This window comes from Oryx dammah, unplaced genomic scaffold, assembly GCF_014754425.2.
Source record: "Oryx dammah isolate SB20612 unplaced genomic scaffold, SCBI_Odam_1.1 HiC_scaffold_23, whole genome shotgun sequence".
Lineage (NCBI taxonomy): Eukaryota > Metazoa > Chordata > Mammalia > Artiodactyla > Bovidae > Oryx > Oryx dammah.
The window spans coordinates 64,295,290-64,312,477 of record NW_024070207.1 but is presented as its reverse complement, the minus strand read 5'-3'; the positions used below and the strand labels follow the sequence as shown (position 1 = coordinate 64,312,477).

At 39.8% G+C, this 17,188-nt stretch overlaps 1 protein-coding gene across 1 annotated transcript in view; it reads left to right on the top strand.

The window, feature by feature from the left end:
- The window catches only part of LOC120881616 (sodium/hydrogen exchanger 2-like), a 95,385-nt gene that overhangs the window by 61,450 nt on the left and 16,747 nt on the right, over window positions 1–17,188 (top strand). Inside the window, exon 9 of the mRNA XM_040265314.1 lies at window positions 14,334–14,445. Coding sequence (XP_040121248.1) covers window positions 14,334–14,445 — 112 coding nt within the window. The remainder of the gene's footprint in view (window positions 1–14,333; window positions 14,446–17,188) is intronic.

The window sequence follows — 17,188 nt, the reverse complement described above, 5'->3', positions numbered from 1 at the left end:
TGCCATCCAAACATTTCATCCTCTGTTGATCACTTCCCTTCCTGCCTTCAGTCTTTCCCAGCACCAGGGTCTTTTCCAAAGAGTCAGTTCTTCCCATCAGGTGGCAAAAGTATTGGAGCTTTAGCTTCAGCATCAGTCCTTCCAATGAATATTCAGGACTGATTTCCTTTAGGATTTTCTGGTTATATCTCCTTGCAGTTCAAGGGACTCTCAAGAGTCTTCTCCAACACCAAAGTTCAAAAGCATAAATTCTTCAGTGCTCAGCTTTCTCTATGGTACAACTCTTACATCCATACATGACTATTGGAAAAACAACAGCTTTGACTAGACAAAGCTTTGTCAGCAAAGTAACATTTCTGCTTTTTAATACTCTAACTTTGTCATAGATTTTCTTCCAAGGAGCAATCTTCTTTTAATTTCATGACTACAGTCACAATCTGCAGTAATTATGAAGCCCAAGAAAATAAAGTCTGTCACTATTTCCATTGTTTCCACATCTATTTGCCAGGAAGTAATGGGACTGGACACCATACATTTATTTTTTTAATATAATTGTATTTATTTTAATTAGAGGTTAATTACTTTACAATATTGTATTTGTTTTGCCATACATCAACATGAATCCACCACAGGTATACATGTGTTCCCCATCCTGAACTCCCTCCCATCTCCCTCCCATACCATCCCTCTGGGTCGTCTCAGTGATCCAGCCCCAAGCATCCAGTATCATGTATTGAACCTGGACTGGCGAATCATTTCATATATGATATTATACATGTTTCAATGCCATTCTCCCTAATCATCCCACCCTTGCCCTCTCCCACAGAGTCCAAAAGACTGTTCTATACATCTGTGTCTCTTTTGCTGTCTCGCATACAGGGTTATCATTACCATCTTTCTAAATTCCATATATATGTGTTAGTATACTGTATTGGTGTTTTTCTTTCTGGCTTACTTCACTCTGTATAATCGGCTCCAGTTTCATCCACCTCATTAGAACTGATTCAAATGTATTATTTTTTAATGGCTGAGTAATATTCCACTGTGTATATGTACCACAGCTTTCTTATCCATTCATCTGCTGATGGACATCTATGTTGCTTCCATGTCCTGGCTATTAAAAACTGTGCTGTGATGAACATTGGGGTACACGTGTCTTTCAATTCTGGTTTCCTCAGTGTGTATGCCTGGCAGTGGGATTGCTGGGTCATGAGGCAGGCCTATTTCCAGTTTTCTAAGGAATCTCCATGCTGTTCTTCATTGTGGCTGTACTAGTTTGCATTCCCACCAACAGTGTAGGAGGGTTCCCTTCTCTCCACACCCTCTCCAGCATTTATTGCTTGTAGACTTTTGGATTGCAGCCATTCTGACTGGCATGAAATGGTACCTCATTGTGGTTTCGATTTGCATTTCTCTGAAAATGAGTGTTGAGCATCTTTTCATGTGTTTGTTACCCATCTATAAGTCTTCTTTGGAGAAATGTCTGTTTAGTTCTTTGGTCCATTTTTTGATTGGGTCGTTTATTTTTCTGGAATTGAGCTGCAGGAGTTGCTTGTATATTTTTGAGATTAGTTGTTTGTCAGTTGTTTCACTTGCTCTTATTTTCTCCCATTCCGAAGGCTGTCTTTTCACCTTGCTTATAGTTTCCTTTGTTGTGCAGAAGCTTTTAAGTTTAATTAGGTGCCATTTGTTTAGTTTTGCTTTTATTTCCAATATGCTGGGAGGTGGGTCATAGAGGATCCTGCTGTGATGTATATCAGAGAGTGTTTTGTCTATGTTTTCCTCTAGGAGTTTTACTCTTTCTGGCCTTACGTTTAGATCTTTAATCTATTTTGAGTTTATTTTTGTATATAGTGTTAGAGACTGTTGTAGTTTCATTCTTTTACAAGTGGTTGGCCAGTTTTCCCAGCACCACTTGTTAAAGAGACTGTCTTTTCTCTATTCTTGCCTCCTTTGCAAAAGATAAGGTGTCCATAGGTGCGTGGACTTATCTCTGGACTTTCTATTTTGTTCCATTGATCTATATTTGTGTCTTTGTGCCAGTACCACCATATTGTCTTGATGACTGTGCCTTTGTAGTAGAGCCTGAAGTCAGGCAGGTTGATTCCTCCAGCGCCATTCTTCTTTCTCAAGATTGCTTTGGTTATTCGAGGTTTTCTGTATTTCCATACAAATTGTGAAATCATTTGTTCTAGCTCTGTGAAAAAAACTGTTGGTAGCTTGATAAGGATTGCATTGAATCTAAAAGTTGCTTTGGGTAGTATACTCATTTTCACTATATTGATTCTTACGATCCATGGACATGGTATATTTCACCATCTATTAGTGTCCTCTTTGATTTCTTTCACCAGTTTTTTATAGTTTTTTTTTTATATATAGGTCTTTTGTTTCTTTAGGTAGATATATTCCTAAATATTTTATTCTTTTCATTGCAATGGTGCATGGAATTGTTTCCTTAATTTCTCTTTCTATATCCTCATTATTAGTGTATAGGAATGCAAGGGATTTCTGTGTGTTGACTTTATATCCTGCAAATTTACTATATTCATTGATTAGCTCTAGTAATTTTCTGGAGAAGTCTTTAGGGTTTTCTGTGTAGAGGATCATGTCATCTGCAAACAGTGCAAGTTTACTTCTTTTCCAGTTTGGATTCCTTTTATTTCTTTTTCTGCTCTGATTACTGTGACCAAAACTTCCAAAACTATGTTGAATAGTAATGGTGAAAGTGGCCACCCTTGTCTTGTTCCTGACTTTAGGGGAAATGCTTTCAATTTTTCACCATTGAGGATGTTTGCTGTGGGTTTGTCATATATAGCTTCTATTATGTTGAAATATGTTCATTCTATTCCTGCCTTCTGGAGAGTTTTTATCATAAATGGATGTTGAATTTTGTCAAAGGCTTTCTCTGCATTTATTGAGATAATCATATGGTTTTTATTTTTCAGTTTGTAATGTGGTGAATTACATTGATTGATTTGCAGATATTGAAGAATCCTTGCATCCCTGGGATAAAGCCCACTTGGTCATGGTGTATGATCTTTTTAATGTGTTGTTGGATTCTGATAGTTAGAATTTTGTTAAGGATTTTTGCATCTATGTTCATCAGTGATATTGGCCTGTAGTTTTCTTTTTGTGTGGCATCTTTGTCAGGTTTTGGTATTAGGGTAATGGTGGCCCCATAGAATGAGTTTGGAAGTTTACCTTCCTCTGAAATTTTCTGGAAGAATTTGAGTAGGATAGGTGTTAGCTCTTCTCTAAATTTTTGGTACAATTCAGCTGTGAAGCCATCTGGACCTGGGCTTTTGTTTGCTGGAAAATTTCTGGGTACAGTTCCAATTTCCATGCTTGTGATAGGTCTGTTACAATTTTCTATTTCTTCCTGGTTTAGTTTTGGAAAGTTGTACTTTTCAAAGAATTTGTCTATTTCTTCCACGTTGTCCATTTTACTGGCATATAATTGCTGATAGGAGTCTCTTATGATCCTTTGTATTTCTGTTGTCTGTTTTGATCTCTCTGTTTTCATTTCTAATTTTATTGATTTGATTATTTCTCCCTTTGTTTCTTGATGAGTCTGGCTAATTGTTTGTCAATTTTATTTATTCTTTTAATGAACCAGCTTTTGGCATTGTTGATTTTTGCTATGGTCTCTTTTATTTCCTGTGCATTTATTTCTTCCCTAATTTTTTTGAGTTATTTCCTTCTACTAACCTTGGGGTTCTTCATTTCTTCCTTTTCTAGTTGCTTTAGGTGTATAGTTAGGTTATTTATTTGACTTTTTTTCTTGTTTCTTGAGGTATGCCCATATTGCTATGAACTTTCCACTTAGCACTGCTTTTATAGTGTCCCACAGGATTTGGGTTGTTGTGTTTTCATTTTCATTCGTTTCTGTGCATATTTTGATTTCTTTTTTGATTGCTTCTGTAATTTGTTCATTATTCAGCAGCGTGTTGTTCAGCCTCCATATGCTGGAGTTTTTAATAGTTTTTCTCCTGTAATTGAGATCTAATCTTACTGCATTGTGGTCAGAAAAGATGCTTGGAATGATTTCCATTTTTTTAATTTACCAAGACTAGATGTATGGCCTAGGATGTGATCTGTCCTGGAGAAGGTTCTGTGTGCACTTGAGAAAATGGTGAAATTCATTGTTTTGTGGTGAAATGTCCTATAGATATCAATTAGGTCTTACTGGTCTTTTGTATCATTTAGAGTTTGTGTTTCCTTGTTAATTTTCTGTTTAGATGGTCTATCCATAGGTGTGAGTGGGGTATTAAAGTCTCCCACTATTATTTTGTTATTGTTAATTTCTCCTTTCATACTTGTTAGCATTTGTCTTACATGTTGTAGTGCTCCTATGTTGGGTGCATATATATTTATAATTGATATATCTTCTTCTTGGATTGATCCTTTGATCATCATGTAGTGTCCTTCTTTGTCTCTTTCCACAGCTTTTGTTTTAAAGTCTAATTTATCTGATATGAGTATTGCTACTCCTGCTTTCTTTTAGTCTCTATTTGCATGGAAATTCTTTTTCCAGCCCTTCACTTTCAGTCTGTATGTGTCCCCTGTTTTAAGGTGGGTCTCTTGTAAACAACTTATATAGGGGTCTTCTTTTTGTATCCATTCAGCCAGTCTTTGTCCTTTGGTTGGAGCATTCAACCCATTTACGTTTAAGGTAATTATTGATAAGTATGATCCCATTGCCATTTACTTTATTGTTTTGGGTTCAAGTTTATACACCCTTTTTGTGTTTCCTGTCTAGAGAGTATCCTTTAGCGTTTGTTAGAGAGCTGGTTTGGTGGTGCTGAATTCTCTCAGCTTTTGCTCGTCTGTAAAGCTTTTGATTTCTGCTTCATATTTGAATGAGATCCTTGCTGGGAATGGTAATCTGGGCTGTAGGTTATTTTCTTTCATCACTTTAAGTATGTCTTGCCATTCCCTCCTGGCCTGAAGAGTTTCTATAGAAAGCTCAGCTGTTATCCTTATGGGAATCCCCTTGTGTGTTATTTGTTGTTTTTCCCTTGTTGCTTTTAATATTTGTTCTTGGTGTTTGATCTTTGTTAATTTGATTAATATGTGTCCTGAGGTGTTTCACCTTGGGTTTATCCTTTTGGGGACTCTCTGGTTTTCTTGGACTTGGGTGATTATTTCCTTCCCCATTTTAAGGAAGTTTTCAACTATTATCTCCTCAAGTATTTTCTCATGGTCTTTCTTTTTAATCTTCTTTTTCTGGGACTCCTATGATTCAAATGTTGGGCGTTTAACACTGTCCTGTAAGTCTCTAAGATTGTCCTCATTTCTTTTAATTCGTTTTTCTTTTTTCCTTTCTGATTCATTTATATCTACCATTCTATCTTCTATTTGACTAATTCTATCTTCTGCTTCTGTTATTCTACTATTTATTGCCTCCAGAGTGTTTTTGATCTCATTTATTGCCTAATTCATTATATATTGACTCTTTTTTATTTCTTCTAGATCCTTGTTAAACCTTTCTTACATCTTCTCAATCCTTGTCTCCAGGCTATTTATCTGTGATTCCATTTTTATTTCAAGATTTTGGATCATTTTCATTTTCATTATTTGGAAATCTTATTATCAGGTAGATTCCCAATCTCTTCCTCTTATGTTTGGTTTGGTGGGTATTTATCCTGTTCCTTTACTTGCTGAGTATTCCTCTGTCTCTTCATCTTGTTTATATTGCTGATTTTGGGTGTCCTTTCTGCATTCTGGCAGTTTGTGGAGTTCTCTTCTTTGTGGAGTTTCCTTACTGTGGATGGAGTTGTATCAGTGGCTTGTCAAGGTTTGTTTGTTAGGGAAGCTTGTGTCGGTGTTTTGGTGGTTGGAACTGGATTTATTCTCTCTGGAGGGCAATGAAGTGTCCAGTAATGAGTTATGAGATGTCAGTTGTTTGGGAGTAACATTGGGCAGCCTGTATTTTGGGGCTCAGGGCTGTGTTCCTCTATTGTTGGGGAATTAGTGTGGTATGTCTTGCTCTGGAACTTGTTGGCCCTTGGGTGTTGCTTGGTTTCAGTGCAGGTATGGAGGCGTTTGATGAGCTCCTGTCAATTAATGTTCCCTGGAGTCAGGAGCTCTGTGGTATTCTCAGGGTTTGGACTTAAACCTCCTGCTCCTGGTTTTCAGTCTTATTTTTACAGTAGTCTCAAGACTTTTCCTTCTATACAGCACCATTGATAAAATATCTAGATTAAAGATGAAAAGTTTCTCCACAGTTAGGGACACCCAGAGAGGTTCACAGAGTTACATGGAGAAAAGAAGAGGGAAGAGGGAGTTAGAGGTGACCCAAATGAGATGAGGTGGTATCAATAGAGGAGAGAGCAAGCTAGCCAGTAATCACTTCCTTATGTGCACTCCACAACTGGACCGCTCAGAGACGTTCATGGAGTTATACAGAGAAGAGAAGAGAGAGGAAGGAGACAGAGGTGGCCAGGAGGATAAAAGGAGGGAATCAAAAGGAGAGAGACAGATCAAGCCAGTAATCAGTTCCCTAAGTGTTCTCCACCGTCTGGAACACACAGAGATTCACAGAGTTGGGTAGAGAAGAGAGGGGGGAGACACAGGCAACCTGGTGGAGAAAAAAGGGGAGTCCAAAGAGGGAGAGAGCAGTCAAGCCAGTAATCGCCCTCCCAAGTAAAAATGGGTACTGAAGATTGGGTTCTTAAAGGTAGAAAAATGATAACAAATACCAAAAAGCCAAGATTAAAAATCTAGAGTAGAGTTTGCAATTGCAAAAATACAATATTAAAGAAAAGAAGAAAAACAAAGAAAGAGAGAAAAAAAAAAACAAAGTCACAAAATTACTATATATATGAAGTTTGCTTTTGCAAAATAATAGTAGGTTATAAAAGTGAAAATTAAAGGAGTAATAGAGGACTTAAAATTTAAAAAATAAAAAAAATGATGGTAAAAATAGTAAAAATACATCTAGGACTTTCTCTGGTGTTGTTGTGGGTATTGTGGGGTCAGTTCATTTTTGGAAAGTTCCTTGGTCTGGCTTATATTTCTCAAGATCTGTAGACCCCTTCCCATGTAGTCGGTACTAACAAGAGGGTTTTAATCTATTGCACCTGTCACTTCCAAGGCAGTTCCCTGTTTTAGCTTCTTCTGTTTGCTGGTCTCTTCAGTGTCTGATTTCCACCCTGACACAAAGGGGACGGTGGTGGACACTTTTTTTAGGCTCATTTGTTCATTTGCACTGTGGGGAGGGAGGGACGCTGCAAACAAATAACACTGGTGTGTGCTTGCAGTGCCTCAGCCACACTGGGCCTGCCTCTGCTCACCGTGCATGTACCCTCCCTGCCCACACTGCTCAGGCTCTAGGTTGTTCTATGGGGAACCGTCTGAGGCCAGCCCTGGGCTGCATGCACCTCTCAGGTCCAAGCCGCTCAGGTTCATGCACTGGGTAGTCCTCAGAGGTGGAGACTCAGTTGGCCCTACATTTTGTGCCCTTCCCAGGTCCGAGCAGCTCAGGTGATGGTGTTTGGCAAGCGCAGTAGCTGCGACTTATCACCTCCCCCATCCCTGCTGCTTGGTTTTCTGGGTGTACAACTGGCACACCTTCTCAGGCGGATGTTGACCGTCCAGAACCCCAAGAAGTCTTAGTTAGCAAAGAAGCCTGCTTACAGTTTTTTAGGTAATGTCTCTCTGGGGCTGAAATTGCCCCCTTCCAGCTCTGACTGCCTGTCACCAGAGGGGGATGGTCTGCAGCCGGCTATCTCTGTTCAGTCCTTTGTTCTGTGTGCAGGCCTGGTGGTTTCCTAGTTTAGGGCTGGCTTTTCACGTGGTAGTTATCCCACAGTCTGATTTGTAGCCCAAGTTAGCTCACTCAGATTGCTCTCGGGGCATTCAGGCCAGATCCTTACTCTAAGCAATGCAGCCCCCGCCTCCCTTTCCAGCCCCTGCTTGCTAGTGGCGGGTGCAGGCGTCTGTGCTGCTTCTCTGCTGGGGGAGTTACTGTTGGGCTCGTAATCTGTGGGTTTTAATTATTTATTTATTTTCCTCCCTGTTATGTTGCCCTCTGTGCTTCCAAGGCTCACCGCAGACTCGGCGGTGGTATTTGGAAACTTCTCTCTTTTAAGACTCCCTTCTTGGGATGGAGCTCCATCCCTACCTCTTTTATCTCTTTTTTTTGTCTTTTATATTTTTTCCTACCTTCTTTTTTTTAAATTTATTTTTTATTTTACTTTACAATTCTGTATTGGTTTTGCCATACATTGACATGAATCCACCAGACAATGGGCTGCTTTTCTGGGTGCCTAATGTCCTCTGCCAGCATTCAGAAGTTGTTTTGTGGAATTTACTCAGTGTTTAAATGTTCTTTTGATGAATGTGGGGGAGAAAGTGGTCTCCCCTTCCTATTCCTCTGCCATCTTAGGACCACCTCCCCTATTTTTTGAATGTTGAGTTTTTTTGCCAGCATTTTCACTCTCTTCTTTCAACTTCAACAAGAGTCTCTTAAGTTCTTCTTCACTTTCAGGCTTAAGAATGGTGTCATCTGCATATCTGAGGCTATTTATATTCCTCCCAGTGATCTTGATTCTAGCTTGTGCTTCATCCAAGCCTGGCATTTCACATGATATATTCTTCATGTAAGTTAAATAAGCAAGATGACAATAGAGAGCCTTGATGTACTCCTTTCCCAATTTGGAACCAGTCTGTTGTCGCATGTCCAGTTCTAACCATTGATCCTTGACCTCCACATAGATTTCTCATGAGGCAAATAAGGCAGTCTCCTATTCCTATCTCTTTAAGAATTTTCCACAGTTTGTTTTTATCAGTACAATGAAAGGTTTGGCATAGTCAATACAACAGAAATAGATGTTTTTCTGGAATTATCTTGCTTTTTTATGATCCATTATATGTTGACAACTTGATCTCTGGTTCCTCTGCCTTTCCTAAATCCAGCTTGAACATCTGGAATTTTTTGGTTCATGTACTGTTGAAGACTAGCTTGGAGAATTTTGGGTATTATTTTGCTAGCATGTGAGATGAGTGCAATTGTGTGATAGCTTGAACAATCTTTGGCATTGCCTTTCTTTGGGATTGAAATGAAAACTGACCTTTTCCAGTCCTATGGCCACTGCTGAGTTTTCCAAATGTGCTGGCATATTGAGTGCAGCACTTTCACAGCATCATCTTTCAGGATTTGAAATAGCTCAACTGGAATTCCATCACCTCCACTAGCTTTGTTCGTAGTGATGCTTCCTGAGGCCCACTTGACTTCACAGTCCAGGATGTCTGGCTCTAGGTGAGTGATTTCACCATCGTGGTTATCTATGTCATTAAGAACATTTTGTGTAGTTCTTCTGTGTATTTTTGTCATCTGTTCTTAATATTTCTTCATTTCTGCTATAAGGTTGGTGTTATCTGTATATCTGAGGTTAGAATATAATCAATAAGATTTTGGTATTAACCATCCGGTGATGTCCAAGTCTTCTCTTGTGTTGTGGGAAGAGTGTATTTTCTATGACCAGTGTGTTCTCTTGGCAAAACCCTATTAGCCTTTGACCTGTTTCATTTTGTATTCCAGGCCAAACTTTCCTGTTACTCCAGGTAGCTCTTGATGTCTTACTTTTGCATTCCAGTCCACTATGATGAAAAGGACACCTTTTTTGGTGTTAGTTCTAGAAGGTCTTGTAGGTCATCATAGGACTGGTAAGCTTTTTTAGCATTAGTCATTGGGGCATAGTCTTAGATTATGGTGATATTGAATGGTTTGCCTGGAAATGAACAGGGATCATTCTATCACTCTTGAGACTGCAACCAGGTACTGCATCTCAGAATATTTTGTTGACTATGAAGGCAACTTCATTTCCTCTAAGGGATTCTTTCCCATAATAGTAGGTATAATGGTCATCTGAATAAAATTTGCCCATTCAGGTCCATTGTAGTTCACTGATTCCTAAAATATCAGTGTTCACTCTTGCCATCTCCTGTTTGACCACTTCCAGTTTATCTTTATTCATGACCTAACATTCCAGGTTCCTATGTGATATTGTTCTTTACAACATAAAACTTTACTTCCATCACTAGTCACCTTCACAACTGGGATGGTTTTTGCTTTCGTTCCATCTTTTCATTCTTTCTGGAGTTATTTCTCCACTCTTCAGTTTAGTTCATTCACTCAGTCGTGTCTGACTCTTTGCAACCCCATGGACTGCAGCATGCCAGGCTTCCTTGTCCATTACCAACACCCAGAGCTTGCTCAAAAATCATGTCCAGCGAGTCAGTGATACCATCCAATCATTTCATCCTCTGTTGTTCCCTTCACCCCACCTTCAACCTTTCCCAGTGTCAGGGTGTTTTCCAGTGAGTCAGTTCTTCACATCAGATAGCCAAAGTATTGAAGTTTCAGACTTAGCATCAGTCCTTCCAATCAATATTCAGGATTGATTTCCTTTAAGATTGACTGGTTTGATCTCCTTGTAGACCAAGGGACCCTCAAGAGTCTTCAACACCACAGTTCAAAAGAATCAATTTTTCAGTACTCAGCTTTCTTTTTAGTCCAGCTCTCACATCCATACATGACTACTTGACAAACCACAGCTTTCCAGTAGTAAATTGGCCACCTACACACTTGGGGAATTCATCTTTTAGTGTCATATCTTTTTGGCTTTTCATACCGTTCATGGGGTTTCCAAGATAAGAATATTGAAGTGCTTTGCCATTCCCTTCTCCAGTGGACCACATTTTATCAGAATTCTCCACCGCGACCTGTCTGTCTTGGGTGGCTCTACACGACATGGCTCATGTTTCATTGACCTAGACAAGGCTGTAATCCATGTGATCAGTTTGGTTATTTTTCTGTGATTGTGATTTTCATTCTATCTGCCCTCTGATGGGTAAGGATAAGAGGCTTGTAGAAGCTTCCTGATGGGATGGACTGATGTGGGGAAATCTGGGTCTTGTTCTGATGGGTGAGACCATGCTCAGTAAATCTTTAATCCAATTTTCTGTTGATGGACAAGGCTGTGTTCCCTCCTATTGTTTGGCCTGAGGCCAAACTATGGTAGCTGTAATAGTGACATCCTTCAAAGAAATTATGCCAGCATTGTTGTATTCAGTGCCCCTGACCCAACAGCAGGCCTCTGTTGACCCATGCCACCACTGGAGACTTTTGCACACTAATAGGCAAGCCATGCTCAGTCTCTGAGGTCACTGCTCCTTTCTCCTGGGCCCTGGTGTGAACAAGGTTTTGTCTGTGTCCTCCAAGAGTCTGTTTCCCCAGTGAGGTAGAAGTTCTGTAATCAAATCCCACTGGCCTCCAAAGACAAATTCCCTGGGGCTTCTCATCCCTTTGTCAGATCCCCAGGTTGGGAAATCTGTTGTGGGTCCTAGTACCTTTATAACAGAGACAGAATTTTGATATAATTGTTTTCCAGTTTGTGGGCCATCTGCTCAATGGCTCTATGGTGAGGCTAATGGCAACTTCCTCCAGAGGACTTATTCCATATGCCATGCCTCCCAGGCCTGCTGCAGCCAGAGATCCTGTCCCTGTGAGAGGCCACTGCTGACCCGTGCCCTTGCAGGAAACATGGAAACACTCAAAGGCAGGTCTGGTTCAGTCTCTATGGGGTCTATAGTTCCTGGTGTGCACAAGGTTTGTCTGTGCCCTCCAAGTGTTTCTGGAAAATATGGGGTTCTATTCTAAATGCAACTTTGCCCCTTCTAGAAAGCCTTCTTCAGTGATCAATGCAAAGAAATAGAGGACAAGACAATGGAAAAGACTAGAGATTTCTTCAAGAAAATTAAGATACCAAGGGAACATTTCATGCAAAAATGGGCTCGATAAAGGACAGAAATGGTATGGACCTAACAGAAACAGAAGACAATAAGAAGAGGTGGCAAGAATACACAGAAGAACTACATGAAAAAGATCTTCATGACCCAGATAATCATGATGGTGTGATCACTCATCTAGAGCCAGACATCCTGGAATGTGAAGTAAAGTGGGCCTTGGAAAGCATCGCTATGAACAAAGCTAGTGGAGGTGATGGAATTCCAGTTGAGCTGTTTTATATCCTGAAAGATGAAGCTGTGAAAGTGCTGCACTCAATATGCCAGCAAATCTGGAAAACTCAGCAGTGGCCACAGGACTGGAAAAGTTCAGTTTTCATTCCAATTCCAAAGAAAGGCAATGCCAAAGAATGCTCAAACTACCACACAATTGCACTCATCTCACATGCTAGTAAAGTAATGCTCAAAATTCTCCAAGCCAGGCTTCAGCAATACCTGAACCATGAATTTCCAGATATTCAACCTTGTTTTAGAAAAAGCAGAAGAGCCAGAGGTCAAATTTCCAACATCCACTGGATCATGGAAAAAACAAGAAAGTTCCAGAAAAACATCTATTTCTGCTTTATTGACTATGCCAAAGCCTTTCACTGTGTGGATCACAATAAACTGTGGAAAATTCTGAAAGAGATGGGAATACCAGATCACCTGACCTGCCTCTTGAGAAATCTATGTACAGGTCAGGAAGCAGCAGTTAGAACTGGACATGGAACAACAGACTGGTTCCAAATAGGAAAAGGAGTACATCAAGGCTGTATATTGTCACCCTGCTTATTTAAATTATACGCAGAGTACATCATGAGAAATGCTGGGCTGGAAGAAGCACAAGCTGGAATCAAGATTGCTAGGAGAAATATCAATAACCTCAGATATGCAGAATACACCACCCTTATGGCAGAAAGTGAAGAGGAACTAAAAAGCCTCTTGATGAAAGTGAAAGTGGAGAGTGAAAAAGTTGGCCTAAAGCTCAACATTCAGAAAATGAAGATCATGGCATCTGGTCCCATCACTTCATGGGAAATAGATGGGGAAACAGTGGAAACAGTGTCAGACTTTATTTTTCTGGGCTCCAAAATCACTGCAGATGGTGACTGCAGCCATGAAATTAAAAGATGCTTACTCCTTGGAAGGAAAGTTATGACCAACCTAGATAGTATATTCAAAAGCAGAGACATTACTTTGCCAACTAAGGTCCGTCTAGTCAAGGCTCTGCTTTTTCCTGTGGTCATGTATGGATGTGAGAGTTGGACTGTGAAGAAGGCTGAGTGCCGAAGAATTGATGCTTTTGAACTGTGGTGTTGGAGAAGACTCTTGAGAGTCCCTTGGACTGGAAGGAGATCCAACCAGTCCATTCTGAAGGAGATCAGCCCTGGAATTTCTTTGGAAGAAATGATGCTAAAGCTGAAACTCCAGTCCTTTGGCCGCTCATGCGAACAGTTGACTCATTGAAAAGACTCTGATGTTGGGAGGGATTGGGGGCAGGAGGAGAAGGGGATGACAGAGGATGAGATGGCTGGGTGGCATCACTGACTCGATGGACGTGAGTCTGAGTGAACTCCGGGAGTTGGTGATGGACAGGGAGGCCCGGCATGCTGCAGTTGATGGGGTTACAAAGAGTCGTACATGACTGAGCGACTGAACTGAACTGAACTGAACAGTCTCGTTGGGGCTTCTCCTTTGCTCTTGGACATAGGGTAGCTTTTTTTGGTGTGGTCCAACAATCTCCTGTCCATAATTATTCAGCAGAGATTCTGGAGTTCTCACAGAAGATGAGTGCATGTCCCTGCACACCATCAGGTGTACCTAAAATAGGCAAATTCATAGACAGAAAGTAGAATGGTGTTTTCCAGAGCTAGAGAAAGTTGAGAATCAAGAGTTATTTTTTAATAGGTACAGACTGTCAGCTGGGAAAGATGAAAAAGTTCAAATGATAAATGGTGATGATTGTTGTGAGAGCTGTTAATACATTTAATGCTACTGAACTACTTAAAATGGAAATAAAAGAAAAGCCTCAAAGCCATTTGAAATGCTACTATGAAACAGCATAATTCTGATGGCTAGCCTCAGTTATCATAATTAAATTGATTTGCAGTTTTCCTTGAATAATGAGTGAATAAGCACTTTAACTTAAATTTCAGCAGATATTCAAATTATATCTTTATTAAAGTCATTTTGAGGAAACTTTTTCAGCAATTTATGCATCCTTGTTTGGTTGTGTATAGAGTGAACACAGGTATGGATTATAAAAATTTTAGTACTCACAAACAGAACTGTCCTTTGAAATATTTTTAGCTCGATATTGAGATAAACTGACTTAGAAGTAGAAAGTCCCTGAATGTCTGAATTTGCTACACTTAAAGTTCATATTTCTTCTTTTCAGTGAGTCTCCCTCTCTATCTCAACCTCAGTTAATCTTTCAGACCATCTTTGTAATGCATGTATTGATATTTTAGCTTTGATTAATGCATTTATGAAAATATATTTATATGGTGAATGCCTATAATGAATCCAGGTATTTTTTTCAGCCGCCATCATGGAACAGCCAAGTCAGTCCCATCTGCTGCACCTCAGGATCAAGACATTATGGATAATATTCAAGACCTACTGGCTACAAACCTTTATAGGCTCAGGAGAGTGGTAAGATTGTTATTCTGTACATACTACTTAATTCATCACACAAATGGAATAAATCTATATACACTTCTTTTTATAATTTCAAATGAACTTTTCCCCAATATATGTCACAGAAATGTTAGCAGGGTAAATGAAATGACAAATCAGTGTTTAAGTTACTCAAACTTTTGTTACTCATAGGAAAGTCCTATAACATTTTCTATTTCATTGCCAGTTTTTTAAGGAAACTCCATACTTCTTCCATAGTGGCTGTATCAACTTACAGTCCCATCAGCACTGCAAGAGGTTTCCCTTTTCTCCACACCAACTCAAGCACTTGCTGTTTGTAGATTGTTTTGAGGATGGCCATTCAGACCAGTGTGAAGTGATACCTCATTATAATTTTGATTTGCATTTCTCTAATAATGAGTGATATTGAGCATCTCTTCATGTGTTTGTTAGCCATCTGTATGTCTTTTATGGAGAAATCTGTTTAGGTTTTTTGCCCACTTCTTGATTGAGTTGTTTGTTTTTCAGTTGTATGAGCTGCTTGTATATTTTGTAAATTAATCTTTCATCAGTTGTTTCATTTGCTATTATTTTCTCCCATTCTGAGCGTTGTCATTTCACCTTGTATATAGTTTCCTTAGCTGTGCAAAAGTTTTAAAATTTAATTAGGTCCCACTTGTTTATTTTTGTTTCTATTTCCATTTCTCTAGGAGGTGGGTCATAAAAGATCTTGCTATGCTTTATGTCATACATTGTTCTGCCTATATTTTCTTCTAAGACTTTTATAGTTTCTGGTCTTACATTTAGGTATTTAATCAATTTCGAGTTTATCCTTGTTTATGGTGTAAGAAAGTGTTCTGATTTCCGCCCTGACACAAAGGGGGCGGTGGTGGACACTTTTTTTAGGCTCATTTGTTCAGTTGCACTGTGGGGAGGGAGGGACACTGCAAAGAAATAACACTGGTGTGTGCTTGCAGTGCCTCAGCCACACTGGGCCTGCCTCTGCTCACGGTGCATGTACCCTCCCTGCCCACACTGCTCAGGCTCTAGGTTGCTCTACTGGGAACCATCGGAGGCTGGCCCTGGGCTGCATGCACCTCCTAGGTCTAAGCCGCTCAGATTCAGGCACTCAGGTAGTCCTCAGAGGTGGAGACTCGGTTGGCCCTGCATTCTGTGCCCTTCCCAGGTCTGAGCAGCTCAGGTGATGAAGTGTTTGGCGAGCGCAGTAGCTGTGACTTATCACCTCCCCCATCCCTGCTGCTTGGTTATCTGGCGGATGTTGACCATCCAGAACCCCAAGAAGTCTTAGTTAGCAAAGAAGCCTGCTTACAGTTTTTTAGGTAATGTCTCTCTTGGGCTGAAACTGCCCTCTTCTGTCTCTGGCGGCCTGTCACCGGCTATCTCTGTTCAGTCCTTTGTTCTGTGTGCAGGCCTGACGGTGTCTTTGGTTAGGGCTGGCTTTTCACATGGTAGTTATCCCACAGTCTGGTTTGTAGCCCAAGTTAGTTCGCTCAGATTGCGCTTGGGGCATTCAGGCCAGATCCTTACTCTAAGCAATGCAGCCCGCGCCTCCCTGCCCAGCCCCCACTTGCTAGTGGCAGGTGCTGGCATCTGTGCTGCTTCTCCACTGGGAGAGTTACCATTTGGCTCATAATCTGTGGGTTTTAATTATTTATTTATTTTTCCTCCCTGTTATGTTGCCCTCTGTGCTTCCAAGGCTCACCACAGACTCAGTGGTGAGAGTGTTTCCTGGTGTTTGGAAACTTCTTTCCTTTTAAGACTCCCTTCCCTGGATGGAGCTCCATCCCTACCTCTTTTTTCTCTGTTTTGTGTCTTTTATATTTTTTTCCTACCTCCTTTCAAATACAATGGGCTGCTTTTCTGGGTGTCTGATGTCCTCTGCCAGCATTCAGAAGTTTTTTGTGGAATTTATTCAGCGTATAAGTGTTCTTTTGACGAATGTGAGGGAGAAAGTGTTCTCCCCGTCCTATTTCTCTGCCATCTTAGGACTGCCTCCTCAAGAAGCAAATGTCTTTTAATTTCGTGGCTGCAGTTGTCATCTGCAGTGATTTTGGAGCCCAGGAAAATAAAATCTTTCACTGTTTCTGTTGTTTCTCATCTATTTGCCATGAAGTGATGGGAATGGATGCCGTGATCTTAGTTTTTTGAATATTTAGTTTAAGCCAGCTTTGTCACTCTCACTTTCACCTTCATCAAGAAGTTGATGAACAATTTAAATATAAGTTAAATGAGGTTAAATGTAATATTTTGTTCTGTTATGTTTTTACAATTTCTTTAGCTTCAGAAATTTTGAATATGTTTAGATGATAAATATTTCTCAAAACCTTAACTTAATTCAGGATTATAAAAAGGATGAAAAGAAGTTTCATGTATTCTTGAACTTCTTTGATAAACTCTAATACATTTTACACAATAACAATTATGTTAATTTTATTAACATATAGATTGAGTTTATTCATTAATGTTCATATTCTTGGCACTTTAATTATGAAACCTCTGTGTTGTGTATTTTGACCAGGCTCCAACATATAATAAGTATACCCTTCCAGGAAAAAGAGGAAGAACAGAACAAGTAAAGGAAATCCTCATTCACAGACACAAGAGCCTGCAACAAAGTCTTTCTCAAAGTGATTCTGATCAGTCTCAAAAAAAGGTATATTTAACGTTTTCTCTATATTCTAGTTCTTCTGTTGTAATTAGTTCTCATTTGGAAGCTTTTCTTCCCTGTACTAGAAAC